The sequence below is a fragment of the Protomyctophum parallelum genome (assembly GCF_964188405.1).
Source record: "Protomyctophum parallelum genome assembly, chromosome: 7".
NCBI classification, from domain to species: Eukaryota; Metazoa; Chordata; class Actinopteri; order Myctophiformes; family Myctophidae; genus Protomyctophum; species Protomyctophum parallelum.
In genome coordinates, this window is record NC_139705.1 from 53833757 (window position 1) to 53854670 (window position 20914).

Below are 20914 nucleotides of genomic sequence, written 5' to 3' on the forward strand. Positions count from 1 at the left end.
TTTTTTTTACATGTTGGGGTCTAGAAGAGGGTCTGTGTTTGTCATACCTCTGGACCAATATGCATCAAATTGTGCACAACACCTTTTTTTCATGATTTATCAGATAATTCTCCTCTATCCAAACAACAGACTAGAACCTGACACAACCAGACCATGTGTGTGACATGCAAGAGTCCTCCATTGATTGGTCAGAGATCAGTATGTCCAATACTGTATGTATGGCAGAGATCCACTATTAGATCCCGTCTTGTCAATTATAACTGATAGCTGCATTTGGGAAAGCCAGGGCAAGAAACATGCAGATTCATGTTTCATCAACATGAATTATGCCTAGTTCACTGGTCTTATGTATTAAACCATCTTTAAGAGTTGATATCTTATTTAGGTTTATGAAACCAGCTCTACACTGTAGAATTTCATGTAGAGTGTCAATTTATCCCCGAATTCAATGGACACAAGTCCATTTGGTTCCATTTGTACAGTCTAGAGTTGAAATAACACTAACGGTAATGACTTTACGCTGTAAAAGTCAGTTACCCACCACAAACGCCACAAACAAAAAACAATCTCCCTCAGTACAAAATATAAAAACATTATTCATATAAATAAATTAAATAGCTATGCTAAAGCTAAACTCTTTTGCTAAAATTTAAAAAATGGGCAAGTGCTGTACAATTCTTTTTTGGGGGGGGGGGGGGGTTAAAGATGCTTGCGGGAGATGGGTTGTTCTTGTAGCCGTGGAGCAGTGAAATCCCGCTGCATTCTTTCTCAAGGTGGGCTGAGGGAACATTTCAAAGCATCCTTCCACACCAAGGAGTTTGAAACCCAACATGTTCCTCCTGATGTCAGGTGCAAACTATCCCCATTTCTCACCTTTGCAGGAAAAATGTTTTTTAAACGCTGGTTAGAGGAATCTACCCTCTTCGACTAAGTCTCCTCCAGAACCTGTGTTAGGTCACCAAAGTCGCAGTCAAACAGTTCGCTGATGCCCTCGTGTTCCTCCAGTCCAAAGTGATAGTCGTGGCAGTGTGGCGGGGACAGGTTAATGAAGCCATCGAACGGGAGTGCCAGCCCCTCACCATTAAGGAAGTCGGAGGAGGAGAGGGGCGAGAGATCAAAGTCTGGCATTTCTCCAAGGTTCGAGAAGGGGTCACCACCCAGAAATGATTCTGTTGAGGACAGGTGTGTGCGAGAAAAGAAGCGAGAGAAAGGTTTATCATTTTTCGAATTGTTCATGACCAAAAGTGTTTCAGCCACCACTGGCAATACTCAACTTGAAATTTGGTAAGATAGCATTGGCTAGGTTTACATTAGAGCACGACCGATACATACTTGGGCCATTATTTGACTGCATCGGTATAAGCAATTATGCAGCTAATATGTCCCAACATTTGAACTAGCTCCCCTATAATGTGGGTGGTTGAAATGATAGAGAACAGCAGACGTGCTGAAACGCGTCTGTTTCTCCAGATAGAGTGTTTGCTCAATAAACCAAGTTTAGATGCAGATATTCCTTTCTCTGTATATCTATAAGAATCTTCACTCAGCTATATTGTAAGAGACTATTCCTCAAGACTCCCTAATCTGAGTTTTCGGTTTCCGATCCGGTGGGAGAGTTGTCCGGCAGTTTAATAAAAAAATAAACAAGCTTGCAGATTGACTATTTTTGAACATGAGTTTGTGTTTATTTTTTTCTGTATCAAAAACTGATTTGTATTTGTTTGCTTAGAAGTAAAAAATAAAAAATAAAATGTTCTCATAAGGTTTGACAAACTATTGGTGAGCACATCGTGGTTTGGTCTTTAGGAATCAGGATTTGCATCAGACCCAGAAATCTAGCGTCGGTTTTACATTTTAATTAAAGACTGTGTGAATCCCATCAAGTAAAGCCAATCCAATGCACTTATTTACAGAGCACATTTTACAAACGGTCAAGTGTTGCACAAGACAATAAAACATAAAACCAAAAAAACTAAAGAAACGGTCATCAAGAGCCAGCGAATCGATGCAGAAACTCAAACTGGATGGAAATAAAAATGAAACAAAGCGGGATTTAAAAGTGGGGGCCAATTTGATATGGAGAGGTAGCTTGTTCCATCATCAGACCTCAGGTTTTCAAACGTGTCTTTGGGACGACAAGTTTCAGCTGATCATCAGAACTGAGGCGCAAAAACAAACACTAAAATGGATTATATGATGAATGGGCAGGAAAGAAATAGAAAAGTACCTGTCTCACCACCTAAGATGAATGGGCAGTAAAGAAATAGAAAAGTACCTGTCTCACCACCTAAGATGAATGGGCAGTAAAGAAATAGAAAAGTACCTGTCTCACCACCTATGATGAATGGGCAGTAAAGAAATAGAAAAGTACCTGTCTCACCACCTATGATGAATGGGCAGTAAAGAAATAGAAAAGTACCTGTCTCACCACCTATGATGAATGGGCAGTAAATAAATAGAAAAGTACCTGTCTCACCACCTATGATGAATGGGCAGTAAATAAATAGAAAAGTACCTGTCTCACCGCCTATGATGAATGGGCAGTAAATAAATAGAAAAGTACCTGTCTCACCACCTAAGAAGAATGCGCAGTAAAGAAATAGAAAAGTACCTGTCTCACCGCCTATGATGAATGGGCAGTAAAGAAATAGAAAAGTACCTGTCTCACCACCTAAGATGAATGGGCAGTAAAGAAATAGAAAAGTACCTGTCTCACCACCTAAGACTCAGTAAAAAACATTGAAAAGTACCTGTCTCACCACCTAAGACGAGCGAAGACGAGTCCTGCTGGGAGGCCGCCGTCGCGGTCGACGTCGTCGATGCTGGTGATGATGACCTCACTTCCTGGGCTGATGGAGGGGTTCTGGAATTTAATTGGTCAGAGGATGAAGGGGCCAGCGTGGGGTCAGAGTTGGGTTTGGAGGGGCTGGTTCCAACCACAGGACTGCAAACATCAGAGCAGTCCTCTGGACACAGGAAGACATCAATGGGACCACGGGAACTCTTCAACTGTATCTGGTAACCCTTTAACACACGCACGTGTACAAATTAGGAATACACATGGTACATTAGTTGACAAAAGTGCACAAATGACTTGTGTCTGTGTATAACTTATTCTTGGTGCAGGGTTCCTTGCCCACTCCTAGTCCAAACACACACGAGACAATCCTACACTTTCTACGTTTAATGTTTACATATTATCTGATGAATATCAAACAGAATAACAAACAAATCTAGTTATTTTGCGATGTCCTATTATCCCATGGACATATTTATACTCAATCACTTCCTCTGCAATTTGCATCCACTGCAAAGGACTGAAAAACAACACAAATCACAATAATGATGCACCAAGCAAGCATCAATTATGATGCTTTTCGATATTGTCACATTTCTCTAAAGGGCCATCCAGACGAGGACGTATTCTGCGTTACCCGGGGAAGTATTTAGCCGATTTCTGTCACATGGAGACTTTGCATTGAGAGACCCCACGTAGGATAAACACATTGTTTACTGTCCATATTCCTCTATAAACGGGCTGTTTTCACTGTTTCTAATTGCTCTTTTTTATACTTTTGTATAGCCTATGTGCAATCAATCAATCTAAACGAGCAATTATGACATTCAGAGGTGTTGCGCACCAACAAATATATATTCAATCTCCAAAGTCAAACTCATAAGTTCACAATGCATCATGCCGCCCCTCGTTGTGAGCATTAAGATCTGCAAACGATGAATCTCATGCTTATGTATACTTTGTAGCCTACTTCTGGCAGAAGAGGATATATGAGAATATTAGTAGGCCTATATGTAAAATCATTAAAATTGTAATGAAAAGAAAGAAAAACATCAGCTACAGTTGATTATGCCCATGCATGCCTACTGAATGATTATGCCACAATGCCACATATGCATTTAGCCTACAATACACACAGCCTTCTCTGGGTGTCCGGAGCTCTACCGCTCTCGTCTGGACTACATGCATAATTAACATCACCGCAATATGGACGCAGGAAAGTTTTATATCGTTTACAAACCTGCGCGGCGGGCTAACAGCCCGAGCTGTTCTCGTGTGGAAGGCACCTAAACATCTTCACATACACATTTTACATATATATTTTTAAATAATAGGAAACTTTTTCCAACATGGAAACAGATTGTAACGAATATGTAACATAATTGTGATTATCCAAAAATAACTGTGGCTACATGTACCTCGCTGGGTTCAGAGACCTGCATCTGGGTCTCTGGTGGAGCTCTGATCACCATGACTAGCTGGTCTGGAGAATCAAAGGATTTCCTCAGGTCCTGGCAGCGCACATAGCCCAGCGTGAGAACGCCACAGGTTAAGGACAAACATGATCATCAGCCCATCTGAAAATATGTTATTCCAGGAACCAAAGATTTGAGTTAAAAACGTTAGCTCTGAAAGAATATATATTCAAAGATTTGTGCCGCATTTTCACGATTTATTTTCAATAGCTAAAGTAGAACTGAACAGAATGCTTTAAAACACCAAAAGGGGTTGCCGCCCAGAATGGGTTACGTCAACTTTTAGAGTGTGAAAGGCTCGTTCATCCTTAGTTGTGAGCGTGATCTAAGGCCCCTTTTCCACTAGCAAGATGGAACCAGAACTTTCCAGAACCTGAACCTATTTTTTTAGTTCTGGGTTTGTTTCCACAGCGCACAGCGCGGTACGGCACGGTTTCAGACCAGGTTCTCAGAACCTTTTTTCGGCCCTGCTTTTGAGGTAGTACTAACACTGAGTTCTGGGAACCTATGGGCGGGGCCAGCAGCGCTGCTGCTCTCGATTGGTCGAGCTGAGGTGACAGCACCCTGAGCACTGAAGGCTCATACATAGTCTGGATTTACGGTGGTGGGGTGACCACCGAACTACAACATGACGTCACAAGCCGCGGTGAAGAGCAAACCACCTCCACCGCTCCAGCCCTTCTCTCGCCCAACGTTATTTCAGCTCCGGTGGTCAGCTCACCACTGGAGCGGTGGTCACCTCACCAGTCACCACCGAAAATCCTGACTATGAATAGGCCTTTAGGAGAAGCGCACACAACACAACAGCGCACATTTTAAACTCCTAAGTGCGACACAGCGACAGCGGACACACAGAAAAATAACCTGGAAAAGCACACAGAAACACTATGGCCACAAGAGAGGGAGAGACAGAGCTTGTGTGTGCGTGAGGGAGAGAGAGAGAGAGCCATAAAGCTGTCGCGACGAGTTGTTTGCTTGCAGTTGTTGTTCTACACTACAGCAGCTAGGCTAACTGCAGATAGGGGTGTGTGTGCGTGTGCGTGTGTGTGTATGCGTGCGTGTGTCGTGTGTGTATGTGTTTGCGTGCGTGTATGTGTTTGCGTGTGTGTGCTCGCGCGCGAGAGCGCCATATGATCTATTCTAAATTGCCAGAACAGAATTTTCTTTCTTTTTCAGGGCAAGGCATTAGGCATATCATTAGGCTACTAGAAATGTGCTGTGTACACAATACTACACATTGGAAGAATTAAATTCGGGGTCATGCCTATGTTCCCTCAGCCCTATGTTCCCTCAGCCCTAGTATGTTCTCCCATTTCAAAACAGACCCTATGTTCCCTCAGCCCTATGTTCCCTCAATCCGATAAGTGCAAGTGTAATAAATGTAATCGTGTAATAAGTATATTAGTGTAATAAGTATAATAGTGTAATAAGAGTAATACAGACAGCATTTTTTTCCAATGAAATTGCCATTAGATGGTATATTATTTCCCCCCAAAACAGCTCCTCTCGTCTTTTTTTCTCCTCATCTTTTTTCTCGTCTCGTCTTATTTTTCTCGTCTCGTTTCGTCTCGTCTTTTTTCTCTCATCTCGTCTTTTATTTCTCATCGCATTTTTTTTCTCGTCTCGTCCTTTTTTCTCGTCTCACCACGCATCAAGGAAGCAGGCACGACTGCAATTCATCTTAATGTCTTTTATCGGGTGCACGGTCTGGGAAGAACCTGTTAAACAAGAGAATACCAGCACTCACGGAACTGTCCTTAAAGGAACTTTATTGTTTCGATTTCCCAGAGTATAATCTTTCAGTTCCTTGTTCCTTGTATATATATATTACCTTCCTTGTCTGGTTAAATGTGGTAATGTGTAAAAAGGCTGAGTCACACTTGTTGTTCACAGCGCACACCTGACAAAAGATATGAAATATTCAGACTGTACATGACCAAGACATCTCCCTTCAGGAAGGGTATGGGTATTTGTGACATGGGGTACCAGAGCTAAAGGAAACCCTAATAGTAGTGGCTAGTAGTAATAGTATGGCTTTCCCGATGTATTGTGCAGGAGGCCATCCAACTGGCTTATGCCAGTACAGGGTTTCAGCCTCCTGAAGGCCTTAGGACCCAGGGTGCTGCCATACCCTGGCATATAAAAATATGTTCATATTATTGGTTTAAAAAAGTACAATAAAGCAAATAAATGTGAAAATAGACAATCTACAAGCTCACGTGTCTCATCGAGCTTGTAGTTTGTCTATTTTCAAATGACCGAAATGTATTCAAGTACAATACTATATAGTATATACAGCTACTTTCCACCACTGTTGAATAATAACCAGTCATTATTTAAACATGAATATCTCTGTATTCCGGGACCCCCCCGGCCGTGCCAAGGGGGGGGGGGGGGGTGGGGGGGGGGGGGCTGCCGGCCGAGCTACTCAGCAGTGGGGGAATGGGGGTGGGGGGGGTGGCAGACTTAACAGGTTCTTGAAAGTTCTGGGTTCTGGTTATATGGAAACAGAAGCAGAACTTGGTTCTGGAACTTCACAGGTTCCTGGTAGTTCTGGGATCTGGAAAGTTCTAGTTCTGGTTCTTGTTCCACCCCATAGTGGAAAAGAGGCCTTAGAAACAACCAGAAGGCCCTTAAGGGCCAGAAGACCTGCGAGATCTCACATTTCTAAGTGGATGTAGTAACACTGACACATAAAGTGGTTCCAGTCAAACATTTTCTTCAAACAAATGCAGGGTACCTTCTGTCCTTTGTGTTTGACAAGAATTATGTTCTAATGCAGGGTACCTGCTGTCCTTTGTGTTTGACAAGAATGATGTTCTTACACTAGAATTCAGTCTCAAGCAGCACTGTGTTAGAACTCCCCCTGGTGAAGGTTAGGTGTCACTGCACCCAAACTACTTACTAGCTGAATGACCACGCAGTTCAGCCACTTCACATTGCATCACAAAAGACCATACTTCATTAACATACAGCTGGCCTATGACAAATGACCACACTCCTCATTAACATATAGCTGGCCAATCACAAATTGCGAGAGGGAAGAGCCAGATGTAAATGGGAGGGTGAAATGAGTGTGGTTATTTGTGGTCATCCTTTTAATTAGCTTTTTGACATTTTATTTTGTCTTCACTAGAGAGAGACATAGACAACCATTAGAGCACTACAGGCAGCGACAGTGGGCTGGGCTTACAGACAGAAAGTATGTTTCAAAATTACATTCTCCAGTTTTGTTTCCAATATTGTCAAATCACAATTGAGGAATATGTTGAAATGTCAGGTATGCTACATCCAGGGTATTGCATGACCCACAGGTGTTTTCTTTTTACTGTCAATTCACTCACAGCAACTTCAAATACACCCACTTCTGCAAGATTTCCAGAGGATCTCATAGACAGCTCTACCAAAATTACTGATTTGAATGATAGCCATAACATAATTATCCAGAATGACCTTTCAAAAATATCACTCAGCTATACAAGCCCACACGTTGTGAGCTTGTACACAGTACAGATCAGCTATTTTTCAAAAATACACAAAGACATTTAGACCCGAGGCTGATTCTAAAAATGCCTTCTAAAACCTAACCCAAGGCTTCTGAAAACCTTCAAAGTCTTAAAAATATGAATAATAATTATGTTGCTACATGTATAGCAACAACTAATGAGACACAGAGGTACACACATCTGAACACTCCTGCAATATTTTCAAGTGGGCCCTAACCCTAACCCTGATCCAGTATCCAAGGATGGGAACCACTGGATGGTAGACCCATCTCTCTCTAAAAAGCAAAAGGCACAAATATGGCCTTGAAAAGCAAAAGGATATTTCTTGTTCTGAGAGTCTTCAGTGAGCAGCCGCAACTGGACGTTGCATTTGGCGATGAGATCGTCCAGCTGGTCCTCGGCGTCCGTCAGGTCACACACCTCTCTCTGCACTTCTTTATAGCGAGCAGCGGACGCGCCGTCCATGCGGTTCCCCCTGCAGAGGAACACAGGACCACAGTATGGTCACTGCCGTCTGCTCCCCCTCCACGGAGCTCGTTTCCCCTTCCGGGTTAACCCATTTAGACCTGAGATCAGATTCTAAAAATGTCTTCTACATCCTGACAGTTTTCTGAAAAAGCTATGTTTCTAGGTCAGTCGTTCTTCGATTTTTCAAAAATAGCAGACCTACAAGCTCGTAGCTTAGCTATATTATAACATAATGCTAACACCAAAAGGGGTTCAACAGGAAGGTGGGGGCCTCCGGGAGGAGAACACCACCACTCGCATCAGCTCACAGCCTTTAGCTAGCAGTTCAACCAGCTACATTTTCTCAGCGACGCGGTACAAACTCACAAATGATTTGCGATCGCCGGGTGCACGGCGGCGCACCATGGACAGCTCTCGAACCTTTGGAGATACGGTGCTTTGAAAATCCTGTTATAATGGAGGCTCAACAGAGCTGGATTTCAAAATCGCATCGCTGATGGGGAAGGAGGAGCTCCATACTAGCCGGAGCAATGCTAAAAGGTAAACAAACGGACGGCGCGTTCATATATAGAGGAAACGGTTGTCCATGCGTAGATGGCACAAATAGCAGGGGGGTGGGAGGGGGGGTTACATTTATAAACGTAGATGGCACAAAAATAATTAAGACACAACGATGACTGCAACATAGCAATGACATGGGCAGCAGAAGGAAAAAGGCCAACCAAAGACCACCTGGAGGTATACTGTTGAGAAAGAAAGAAAAGAAGCAGGATGGAAATCATGGTCTGAAGTGAGGACTGTCACTGCAGCAGCTGACCCGTGAAAAAGGTGGAAGTGCTCTGTGAAGACCCTATGTGCCACAGTGCTCTGTGAAGACCCTATGTGCCACAGTGCTCTGTGAAGACCCTATGTGCCACAGTGCTCTGTGAAGACCCTATGTGCCACAAGGCACGAAGTGGACAGCAACAGGTAACTTAACCCATTAAGACCTGAGGCCGATTCTACAAATGCCTTCTTAACAGTGGTTAACATTAAGCCGCCTCACACTACAGAGACAGGAGATGGGCTCTTCATGGCTCGGCAAGGCTTACTTACTCATATTTCGATATTAAAATTAAGGTGATGGAAGGTATACGTCCTTGGTGTATCATAAGATTGGTCTGTTGCTATTCGCCCATTAGACAGAGAAGCTGGCAGGTAATCACTATATTCTGATAGTAATCATTGCTATAGACTTGTTTTTGTTCAATAATAATAATAGCTGTTTCTTCAGCTCTATAATAAACAGAACATTTTCAGGTAGGTGACAAATTTGCGGCCAATCAGGAGAAAGTAGCCATTATGATTAGTGTTCCATTTTGTCTGCCCATTTCTTTGTGGCATCACTTACAATTCCACTTGTTTAATCTGTATTCTCGATCCTGATTGGTATCCCAACCTGAACATGCATTTTCTGTTTAATAAAAAGCTGGAGACATGGAGAATCCTGTTACTGAACAAACACTCTAGCATTGAGTACTATCACAATATATAGCTTTTTAACACTTATTTTAACCAAAGAAAATCACACCCTACCTATAATTGACAAAACCTATACAAGATTTTGACATGGTTTACCAAGACGACCTCATCTCTCCGTGTTGGAGGCAGAGCTGTGTGTGTGTGTATGAGGAGTCAAGTGGCCGTCCTCTTCAAGTTGTTTTTTTTACCGTTTGCAATATGTGACAACAAAGGCTTCTACACCGGTATAATGATTCTGCAACCGAGTTTCAGTGTCTTCTACTCACAACCATTGGATGTTGTTCTTTGACTTCTTGGAGATGAGCTGGATTCCTTCCAGGACATTGGTGATGTCGTAGATTCGTCTTTTCTGGACATCCAGGACTTGCGAGGCCCAGTTGAGGTCAACTACACCGTCTGGGGACTGGGACAGCAGGTCCAGGAAGCGCTTGGTAGTCAGGTTGAGCGACGTGTCATATCGAGACTTCTCTGTCGAAGGTCGAGGGACTGGGGAAGACAAGATGGGAAGGGATTAAAACATTAATAAACAAAAACATGAAAAGCAGTTGACCAATAGAGTGCATTTTCTATTGAGGTTTGTGAGTGTTTAAGCTTAATTTATACTTTATAATATAAAGGATGTTGCTTGCCAAAAATATCCATCAACAAGCCAACATCAACAAACTAATTGTTGTTTGGCAAGTGACACACAAGGAGCTATAGTGTATTTTCTGCTGAAAAGGGTGATCTGTACATTGTGTAGTATTACAGTATGTGTAGTCTCTGATTTATGACTAAATGTATTTTTTCTACAGTGTTGACACTGTTGAGTGAGTCATAATAACTGCTCGTCTCTTGGCTGATGAACCTCAGTCCAAGTAATTTTTCATTTAATACTGCATTAACCACTTAAAAGCCAATTTATACTTCACAAAGTTCACGTACAATGGGTTTGAGCTTAAAAAACTAGCTGATCTACAAGTTCACAACACACTGTGCGTTGCAACTCACTGTGAGCTTGTAAAAAGGCGAATAATGGCAGATCTCTTTCTACCTTTTCTTGAAACTGGAACAATGGACCTTGTTCAACAAAGAATTTCTAGAGCCCGACCGATATATTGGTTGGGTAGAAAAAAAGAGGAAACCTCCTTTTGTACTTTGAAGAGGCATAGAACCAGTGTTGTTTTCGTCGACTAAAACTAAGACGAAAAATGTTCTTTGACTACCTTTTTTCACTGGCGAAAACTAAATGGTAACTAAATGAAAACTAAGCTATGATAACTAAAGCTAAGACTAAATATATTGACAATTTCGTCAACACTAGACTAGACTAAAATGTTAGGAAGGGACTAGTGGACAAGAGTATAAGACACAAGTCATTTTACACTTGGTTTCATGCTGAAAATAACCGATCTACAAGCTCACAACGTGTCGCAGTGCGACGCGTTGTGAGCTTGTAGATCAGCTATTTTCAGTAAGTGTGAAATATGTCATTACGACAGCATCAAGCCCCGCCAAAATACATTTTAGTCGACTAAATCAACCGTAGATTTAGTCAACTAAAATCTTATGATGTTTAGTCGACTAAAACTAGACTAACACTAAGACATTCCAGGTGACTAAAATGTGACTAAAACCAAATGAAAACTATTCAAAAGACTGACTAAAACTAAAATCTAAATTTGCTGCCAAAAACAACACTGCATAGAACAGTGTGTTTATGGCGTACCTCTGGGTGGGGCAGGTGTAGAGGGTGGCATAGAACAGTGTGTTTATGGCGTACCTCTGAGCGGGGCAGGTGTAGAGGAGGCATAGAACAGTGTGTTTATGGCGTACCTCTGGGCGGGGCAGGTGTAGAGGAGGCATAGAACAGTGTGTTTATGGCGTACCTCTGGGCGGGGCAGGTGTAGAGGAGGCATAGAACAGTGTGTTTATGGCGTACCTCTGGGTGGGGCAGGTGTAGAGGAGGCATAGAACAGTGTGTTTATGGCGTACCTCTGAGCGGGGCAGGTGTAGAGGAGGCATAGAACAGTGTGTTTATGGCGTACCTCTGGGCGGGGCAGGTGTAGAGGGTGGCATAGAACAGTGTGTTTATGGCGTACCTCTGGGTGGGGCAGGTGTAGAGGAGGCATAGAACAGTGTGTTTATGGCGTACCTCTGGGTGGGGCAGGTGTAGAGGAGGCATAGAACAGTGTGTTTATGGCGTACCTCTGAGCGGGGCAGGTGTAGAGGAGGCATAGAACAGTGTGTTTATGGCGTACCTCTGGGCGGGGCAGGTGTAGAGGGTGGCATAGAACAGTGTGTTTATGGCGTACCTCTGGGTGGGGCAGGTGTAGAGGAGGCATAGAACAGTGTGTTTATGGCGTACCTCTGGGTGGGGCAGGTGTAGAGGAGGCATAGAACAGTGTGTTTATGGCGTACCTCTGGGTGGGGCAGGTGTAGAGGAGGCATAGAACAGTGTGTTTATGGCGTACCTCTGGGCGGGGCAGGTGTAGAGGGTGGCATAGAACAGTGTGTTTATGGCGTACCTCTGGGTGGGGCAGGTGTAGAGGAGGCATAGAACAGTGTGTTTATGGCGTACCTCTGGGTGGGGCAGGTGTAGAGGAGGCATAGAACAGTGTGTTTATGGCGTACCTCTGAGCGGGGCAGGTGTAGAGGGTGGCATAGAACAGTGTGTTTATGGCGTACCTCTGGGTGGGGCAGGTGTAGAAGAGGCATAGAACAGTGTGTTTATGGCGTACCTCTGAGCGGGGCAGGTGTAGAGGAGGCATAGAACAGTGTGTTTATGGCGTACCTCTGAGCGGGGCAGGTGTAGAGGGTGGCATAGAACAGTGTGTTTATGGCGTACCTCTGGGTGGGGCAGGTGTAGAGGAGGCATAGAACAGTGTGTTTATGGCGTACCTCTGGGTGGGGCAGGTGTAGAAGAGGCATAGAACAGTGTGTTTATGGCGTACCTCTGGGCGGGGCAGGTGTAGAAGAGGCATAGAACAGTGTGTTTATGGCGTACCTCTGGGTGGGGCAGGTGTAGAGGGTGGCATAGAACAGTGTGTTTATGGCGTACCTCTGGGTGGGGCAGGTGTAGAGGGTGGCATAGAACAGTGTGTTTATGGCGTACCTCTGGGTGGGGCAGGTGTAGAAGAGGCATAGAACAGTGTGTTTATGGCGTACCTCTGGGTGGGGCAGGTGTAGAGGGTGGCATAGAACAGTGTGTTTATGGCGTACCTCTGAGCGGGGCAGGTGTAGAGGAGGCATAGAACAGTGTGTTTATGGCGTACCTCTGGGTGGGGCAGGTGTAGAAGAGGCATAGAACAGTGTGTTTATGGCGTACCTCTGGGTGGGGCAGGTGTAGAAGAGGCATAGAACAGTGTGTTTATGGCGTACCTCTGAGCGGGGCAGGTGTAGAGGAGGCATAGAACAGTGTGTTTATGGCGTACCTCTGGGCGGGGCAGGTGTAGAAGAGGCATAGAACAGTGTGTTTATGGCGTACCTCTGGGCGGGGCAGGTGTAGAGGAGGCATAGAACAGTGTGTTTATGGCGTACCTCTGAGCGGGGCAGGTGTAGAGGAGGCATAGAACAGTGTGTTTATGGCGTACCTCTGGGTGGGGCAGGTGTAGAAGAGGCATAGAACAGTGTGTTTATGGCGTACCTCTGGGCGGGGCAGGTGTAGAAGAGGCATAGAACAGTGTGTTTATGGCGTACCTCTGGGCGGGGCAGGTGTAGAAGAGGCATAGAACAGTGTGTTTATGGCGTACCTCTGGGTGGGGCAGGTGTAGAGGAGGCATAGAACAGTGTGTTTATGGCGTACCTCTGGGTGGGGCAGGTGTAGAGGAGGCATAGAACAGTGTGTTTATGGCGTACCTCTGGGTGGGGCAGGTGTAGAAGAGGCATAGAACAGTGTGTTTATGGCGTACCTCTGAGCGGGGCAGGTGTAGAGGAGGCATAGAACAGTGTGTTTATGGCGTACCTCTGGGCGGGGCAGGTGTAGAGGAGGCATAGAACAGTGTGTTTATGGCGTACCTCTGGGCGGGGCAGGTGTAGAGGAGGCATAGAACAGTGTGTTTATGGCGTACCTCTGGGCGGGGCAGGTGTAGAGGAGGCATAGAACAGTGTGTTTATGGCGTACCTCTGGGTGGGGCAGGTGTAGAAGAGGCATAGAACAGTGTGTTTATGGCGTACCTCTGGGTGGGGCAGGTGTAGAGGAGGCATAGAACAGTGTGTTTATGGCGTACCTCTGGGTGGGGCAGGTGTAGAAGAGGCATAGAACAGTGTGTTTATGGCGTACCTCTGAGCGGGGCAGGTGTAGAGGAGGCATAGAACAGTGTGTTTATGGCGTACCTCTGGGCGGGGCAGGTGTAGAGGGTGGCATAGAACAGTGTGTTTATGGCGTACCTCTGGGTGGGGCAGGTGTAGAAGAGGCATAGAACAGTGTGTTTATGGCGTACCTCTGGGTGGGGCAGGTGTAGAGGAGGCATAGAACAGTGTGTTTATGGCGTACCTCTGGGTGGGGCAGGTGTAGAAGAGGCATAGAACAGTGTGTTTATGGCGTACCTCTGGGTGGGGCAGGTGTAGAGGAGGCATAGAACAGTGTGTTTATGGCGTACCTCTGAGCGGGGCAGGTGTAGAGGGTGGCATAGAACAGTGTGTTTATGGCGTACCTCTGGGTGGGGCAGGTGTAGAGGAGGCATAGAACAGTGTGTTTATGGCGTACCTCTGGGCGGGGCAGGTGTAGAGGAGGCATAGAACAGTGTGTTTATGGCGTACCTCTGAGCGGGGCAGGTGTAGAGGAGGCATAGAACAGTGTGTTTATGGCGTACCTCTGGGTGGGGCAGGTGTAGAGGAGGCATAGAACAGTGTGTTTATGGCGTACCTCTGGGCGGGGCAGGTGTAGAGGAGGCATAGAACAGTGTGTTTATGGCGTACCTCTGGGTGGGGCAGGTGTAGAAGAGGCATAGAACAGTGTGTTTATGGCGTACCTCTGGGCGGGGCAGGTGTAGAGGAGGCATAGAACAGTGTGTTTATGGCGTACCTCTGGGTGGGGCAGGTGTAGAAGAGGCATAGAACAGTGTGTTTATGGCGTACCTCTGGGCGGGGCAGGTGTAGAGGAGGCATAGAACAGTGTGTTTATGGCGTACCTCTGGGCGGGGCAGGTGTAGAGGAGGCATAGAACAGTGTGTTTATGGCGTACCTCTGGGTGGGGCAGGTGTAGAAGAGGCATAGAACAGTGTGTTTATGGCGTACCTCAGGGCGGGGCAGGTGTAGAGGAGGCATAGAACAGTGTGTTTATGGCGTACCTCTGGGTGGGGCAGGTGTAGAGGAGGCATAGAACAGTGTGTTTATGGCGTACCTCTGAGCGGGGCAGGTGTAGAAGAGGCATAGAACAGTGTGTTTATGGCGTACCTCTGGGTGGGGCAGGTGTAGAAGAGGCATAGAACAGTGTGTTTATGGCGTACCTCTGGGCGGGGCACGTGTAGAGGAGGCATAGAACAGTGTGTTTATGGCGTACCTCTGGGTGGGGCAGGTGTAGAGGAGGCATAGAACAGTGTGTTTATGGCGTACCTCTGGGCGGGGCAGGTGTAGAAGAGGCATAGAACAGTGTGTTTATGGCGTACCTCTGAGCGGGGCAGGTGTAGAAGAGGCATAGAACAGTGTGTTTATGGCGTACCTCTGGGTGGGGCAGGTGTAGAGGAGGCATAGAACAGTGTGTTTATGGCGTACCTCTGGGTGGGGCAGGTGTAGAGGAGGCATAGAACAGTGTGTTTATGGCGTACCTCTGGGCGGGGCAGGTGTAGAGGAGGCATAGAACAGTGTGTTTATGGCGTACCTCTGGGCGGGGCAGGTGTAGAAGAGGCATAGAACAGTGTGTTTATGGCGTACCTCTGGGTGGGGCAGGTGTAGAGGAGGCATAGAACAGTGTGTTTATGGCGTACCTCTGGGTGGGGCAGGTGTAGAGGAGGCATAGAACAGTGTGTTTATGGCGTACCTCTGGGTGGGGCAGGTGTAGAGGAGGCATAGAACAGTGTGTTTATGGCGTACCTCTGGGCGGGGCAGGTGTAGAGGAGGCATAGAACAGTGTGTTTATGGCGTACCTCTGGGCGGGGCAGGTGTAGAGGAGGCATAGAACAGTGTGTTTATGGCGTACCTCTGGGTGGGGCAGGTGTAGAGGAGGCATAGAACAGTGTGTTTATGGCGTACCTCTGGGCGGGGCAGGTGTAGAGGGTGGCATAGAACAGTGTGTTTATGGCGTACCTCTGGGCGGGGCAGGTGTAGAAGAGGCATAGAACAGTGTGTTTATGGCGTACCTCTGGGCGGGGCAGGTGTAGAAGAGGCATAGAACAGTGTGTTTATGGCGTACCTCTGGGCGGGGCAGGTGTAGAGGAGGCATAGAACAGTGTGTTTATGGCGTACCTCTGGGTGGGGCAGGTGTAGAGGGTGGCATAGAACAGTGTGTTTATGGCGTACCTCTGGGTGGGGCAGGTGTAGAGGAGGCATAGAACAGTGTGTTTATGGCGTACCTCTGGGCGGGGCAGGTGTAGAGGGTGGCATAGAACAGTGTGTTTATGGCGTACCTCTGGGTGGGGCAGGTGTAGAAGAGGCATAGAACAGTGTGTTTATGGCGTACCTCTGGGTGGGGCAGGTGTAGAGGAGGCATAGAACAGTGTGTTTATGGCGTACCTCTGGGCGGGGCAGGTGTAGAGGGTGGCATAGAACAGTGTGTTTATGGCGTACCTCTGGGTGGGGCAGGTGTAGAAGAGGCATAGAACAGTGTGTTTATGGCGTACCTCTGGGCGGGGCAGGTGTAGAGGGTGGCATAGAACAGTGTGTTTATGGCGTACCTCTGGGTGGGGCAGGTGTAGAGGAGGCATAGAACAGTGTGTTTATGGCGTACCTCTGGGTGGGGCAGGTGTAGAAGAGGCATAGAACAGTGTGTTTATGGCGTACCTCTGAGCGGGGCAGGTGTAGAAGAGGCATAGAACAGTGTGTTTATGGCGTACCTCTGAGCGGGGCAGGTGTAGAAGAGGCATAGAACAGTGTGTTTATGGCGTACCTCTGGGTGGGGCAGGTGTAGAGGAGGCATAGAACAGTGTGTTTATGGCGTACCTCTGGGTGGGGCAGGTGTAGAAGAGGCATAGAACAGTGTGTTTATGGCGTACCTCTGGGCGGGGCAGGTGTAGAGGAGGCATAGAACAGTGTGTTTATGGCGTACCTCTGGGTGGGGCAGGTGTAGAGGAGGCATAGAACAGTGTGTTTATGGCGTACCTCTGGGCGGGGCAGGTGTAGAGGAGGCATAGAACAGTGTGTTTATGGCGTACCTCTGGGCGGGGCAGGTGTAGAGGGTGGCATAGAACAGTGTGTTTATGGCGTACCTCTGGGTGGGGCAGGTGTAGAGGAGGCATAGAACAGTGTGTTTATGGCGTACCTCTGGGTGGGGCAGGTGTAGAGGGTGGCATAGAACAGTGTGTTTATGGCGTACCTCTGGGTGGGGCAGGTGTAGAGGGTGGCATAGAACAGTGTGTTTATGGCGTACCTCTGGGTGGGGCAGGTGTAGAACAGTGTGTTTATGGCGTACCTCTGGGTGGGGCAGGTGTAGAACAGTGTGTTTATGGCGTACCTCTGGGTGGGGCAGGTGTAGAGGGTGGCATAGAACAGTGTGTTTATGGCGTACCTCTGGGTGGGGCAGGTGTAGAACAGTGTGTTTATGGCGTACCTCTGGGTGGGGCAGGTGTAGAACAGTGTGTTTATGGCGTACCTCTGGGTGGGGCAGGTGTAGAGGGTGGTAGCCGACCGAGGGAAGAAGGCCGTGCAGTGCTAACATACTGGTGGTCGCTGTCCAAGTCCAACTTCCTCTTTACCTAGTATTGGAAGAAAGCAAACTGTCAGCTGTCAAAAGATCATAAAAAATCAATAAAAAAAGGGGAGAGAATGCAAGAACGACAGAGAAGTTGAATCAGTTCAATTAATCGGTCTGTCTTTACAAATAAACAAGCCTAAAGAAACAGCTTGAACAGATCTACAAGCTCACAATATTAAATATAAAAGGTATATAAATCTGATTTGCCTAAGCCTGCAGTGCAGATACCCGGCTATTACATGTATTTTTCAGAATGGACAAAATTATAATTTTTCAATACAGAATGATCATATCGACATCGGTAATATCGGTTATCGGCCATAACAGCAATTAATATCGGATATCAATATAGGCCAAAATGTCTCATCTGCACATCCCTAGAATCAATATTTGTACAGCTGCTGCTCTTATTGTGCAGATTAGAGCCTGACCAAATATACCTGCCATTATTTGACCTCTGTGTTCAACGTTTTCAAAAATTGCAGATCTTCAAGCTCCACAATGCACCACATTGCGAAGCGTCTTGTGGGTTCAGGTTGGATATTTTAGAATTTAGATTTAGATTTTTTGTTGCTTCAAATAAGTTGTTTGTGTGAGAATTTCCATAGCTAATTTCACAAATCGCTAGCCTGATCTGTGTTAGACTTGGTATGCACTAAGTACACTAGCCTACAGTATTACCTCCACCTAGTGCACACACATTTTATACTTTTTGAAATATTTAATATTTAGTTTTACAACAGACATCAACAGGGTTCTGATCAGGCTGAAACCTTGCCAAATTTTTGAGTGATACATCGTAAATGTGTCATAATGTAGACCGATATCAGATGACTGATGCAACATGATTCCATTTTCTATTAAAATGTATTTATTTAGTTTGGGTATAAGTTAAATGTAAGTTTTTCCAAATTGATTCTGTTGCACTTGACTTTATCTGTCAAAACACTGGCATTGGTAGGGCTCTTCGTACAGATACACACTGATGATAGTTACAGTTTAGAAATGGCAGTGCACAAAATAACTTATTAGATGATTGTTTGGTTCCTCACAGTCCCTCCCTGCCGGATCATACAAATACTAAACTTCCCCTTCACCACAGATCCTCCCCGGCTCACCGGAGGTCTCCCGAGCGCCGGTCGCCTCTTGTCCTCAAGCCCCACATCAGCCGGGCCCTGCGGGGTAGCAAACAGCAGGATCTCCCCTGTGCTGGAGGGGGCCACGGTTGGGTGGAGCCCAACATGACCGGCGGGGCTGGAGATGATCACTATCTGGTGGTCCTCATTCAGGTTGATACTTCCAGCATTCAACAGCGTCTCAAAGTCGGCCAGCAGATCCTCAGATGTCTGCCCCGTTATCAGAGTCTCTGACATCGCAGGGCGACACAGGATGGTGTTGACTCTGACCCCTTAGCAAGAGATTCTGATGCTGGTCAGGGGAGAGTCACACGCTGATGTGGCCTAGTCTGCTTGTGTATCAACACCTATGTGCATTTGATCTGCTCAGGGAGTTCCCTTGCAGTTCAACATTGTGTGGCTGAATGTTATTTCTAAACAGATGCCACCTTTTTCTGTCGCAAACAATAACTATGCAAAGGTCCAAATGGATGTTAATAATGCAATTTTCTTTATGCCCAAATAATCATTATGTTAAAGCCAAGAGCTAAAAACAACTTCAGCCTGATGGTGAAACAATCAGGAACTGTAGCTGACTGCAAACTAAAAGCATAGTAAATATGGCATTTGGGAGCTATCAACACCCTGCTTCTATCTGGTCCAACAATCAATGAAGAATGCAATGCAAAACACCCTGCTAGCCACCCTGTTAGCTAATCTTTTGTTTCCATCATTTCTATCAATACAGTAAAGCGCAAGGGCCTCCTGCTAAAAAAAGAAAGAGCTAGCTAGCTTGTGCTACTATAAACAACGACTGGTATAGTTGATCAGACGATCACATCAGATCATCCATAACATGGATCAGCAATCAAGAATATAGATTTTCACAAGTGGGACGGAGTAAGTTAAATTATCCAAGATCATGACAATTTAAAACTTTACCACCCGAGAACAACTACATATCAGTAAAAGTAACGCGATGTCCATACGCCCCAACGGAAACATAGCTTTTAGGAGGGACAACTGACGTTCTTTGCGTTTTACAATGTAAGCAGATCAGGATGTAAATGTTGTGCAACTTAGCATGCATGCTAACGACTAGCCTCGGTCCTTCAACCAGCCTCGTTGTGTTGGAAGGAATCTCTCCGCTCCGGCACTAAACTTCACCAGAACCCCAACAATCCGCTCCCGCGCGGAGCCGCCCGGCACCGGCTCGGTACCGCAGGTGTCGGAATGATCCCCGTCCTTCGATTGAAGCGCTGTGCGGATCCCAGATGCCCTCTTATTGTTTGTTATTGTCCCGTCCGATGTAAACAAGGACTCCCGGGTGTTTTTCGCGCGAAACCCTTTTTGCCGCGAAACGGACACGTGCGCACATCCGGGCATCGCCATTGGCCGAGAGCGAGGCCGTGACGTCGCTCTGTAGTCAGTGCATTGGGTATTTATTTGGACCTTAATTTAGGTTTTATTGGACAATTTAGCACTTCTTAGCAAAATCACTCGGTCCATAATGTATTATTTTACAGTCTATGTTCAAGATGTTTGTTACATCCAAGCTGTTCAAGAGCAATAAAGTAGTGTTATTTGGTTTTGACTCTTCGACATAAAGTAATGCTATTAAGCAAAGTAATATTAATTATTATAATTATTATTGTTATTATTATTATTATTATTATCATCATTATTATTTTGTAATGTGATATTCGGAATGAGCTCAGAAAATGTATTGGGATTTCCGTAACTTAAATTAATTTTCAAATAAGGGCACAAACTACCCGGTGCATCACGAGCTGTCATTTTCTGAGGCCACATCAATCGATACCAGATGCAGTGGTGGACACTGGACAGTTGACTGCAGTTTGATTGCAGAAGCAAATACCTGTACATGGACGTCGATTTCCAATCCATATGTAACATAATATTATATGTCCTCAAACAATATCATGTCAAAGATCTCCACATTAATACGTATTTGGCTGCAGAGGTGGACCCTCTTGTAAACAAGTGTAGGCCTATTTGGTCATGATCTGTCTCTGTTTTTTATCTTTGACCGTATACAGATACTGAGCCAGTTTATATTCATGTTTTAGGGACAGATAACAATTCAGTTTGTTTTGAGTTTTGGTTTGATTGGTCCAATGTTCCAGATATGTGTATTGTATTAGTTTAATCATTTGGTTGACTCTAATTAGTGGTTGCAAAGC

The 20914-nt window shown here is 45.7% G+C and overlaps 1 protein-coding gene and 1 long non-coding RNA gene across 2 annotated transcripts in view; both read right to left on the bottom strand.

Annotated features, from left to right (window-relative positions):
• Positions 1-20914, bottom strand: part of LOC310862367 — a 705243-nt gene that overhangs the window by 312677 nt on the left and 371652 nt on the right. The gene's annotated exons all lie outside the window — the stretch shown is intronic.
• On the bottom strand, positions 58-19152 carry LOC310861090 (transcription factor E2F1-like). Its single transcript, XM_083768387.1, has 7 exons — positions 18714-19152; positions 17494-17596; positions 10034-10253; positions 8101-8253; positions 4216-4330; positions 2751-3024; positions 58-1169 (listed from the first exon to the last, which is right to left on the bottom strand). Exons 1-7 carry the CDS (start codon positions 18966-18968, stop codon positions 928-930), a joined length of 1362 nt encoding a protein of 453 aa, XP_083624513.1. The 5' UTR covers positions 18969-19152; the 3' UTR covers positions 58-927.

Coding starts and splice junctions, on each gene's coding strand:
- LOC310861090 (XM_083768387.1), bottom strand. CDS start 18,968: ATGTCAGAGACTCTGATAACGGGGCAGACATCTGAGGATCTGCTGGCC. Junction 10,254..17,493: donor TACACCTGCCCCACCCAGAG/GTACGCCATAAA, acceptor TGTCTTCCCCAG/TCCCTCGACCTTCGACAGAG. Junction 8,254..10,033: donor AAGAACAACATCCAATGGTT/GTGAGTAGAAGA, acceptor GTTCCTCTGCAG/GGGGAACCGCATGGACGGCG.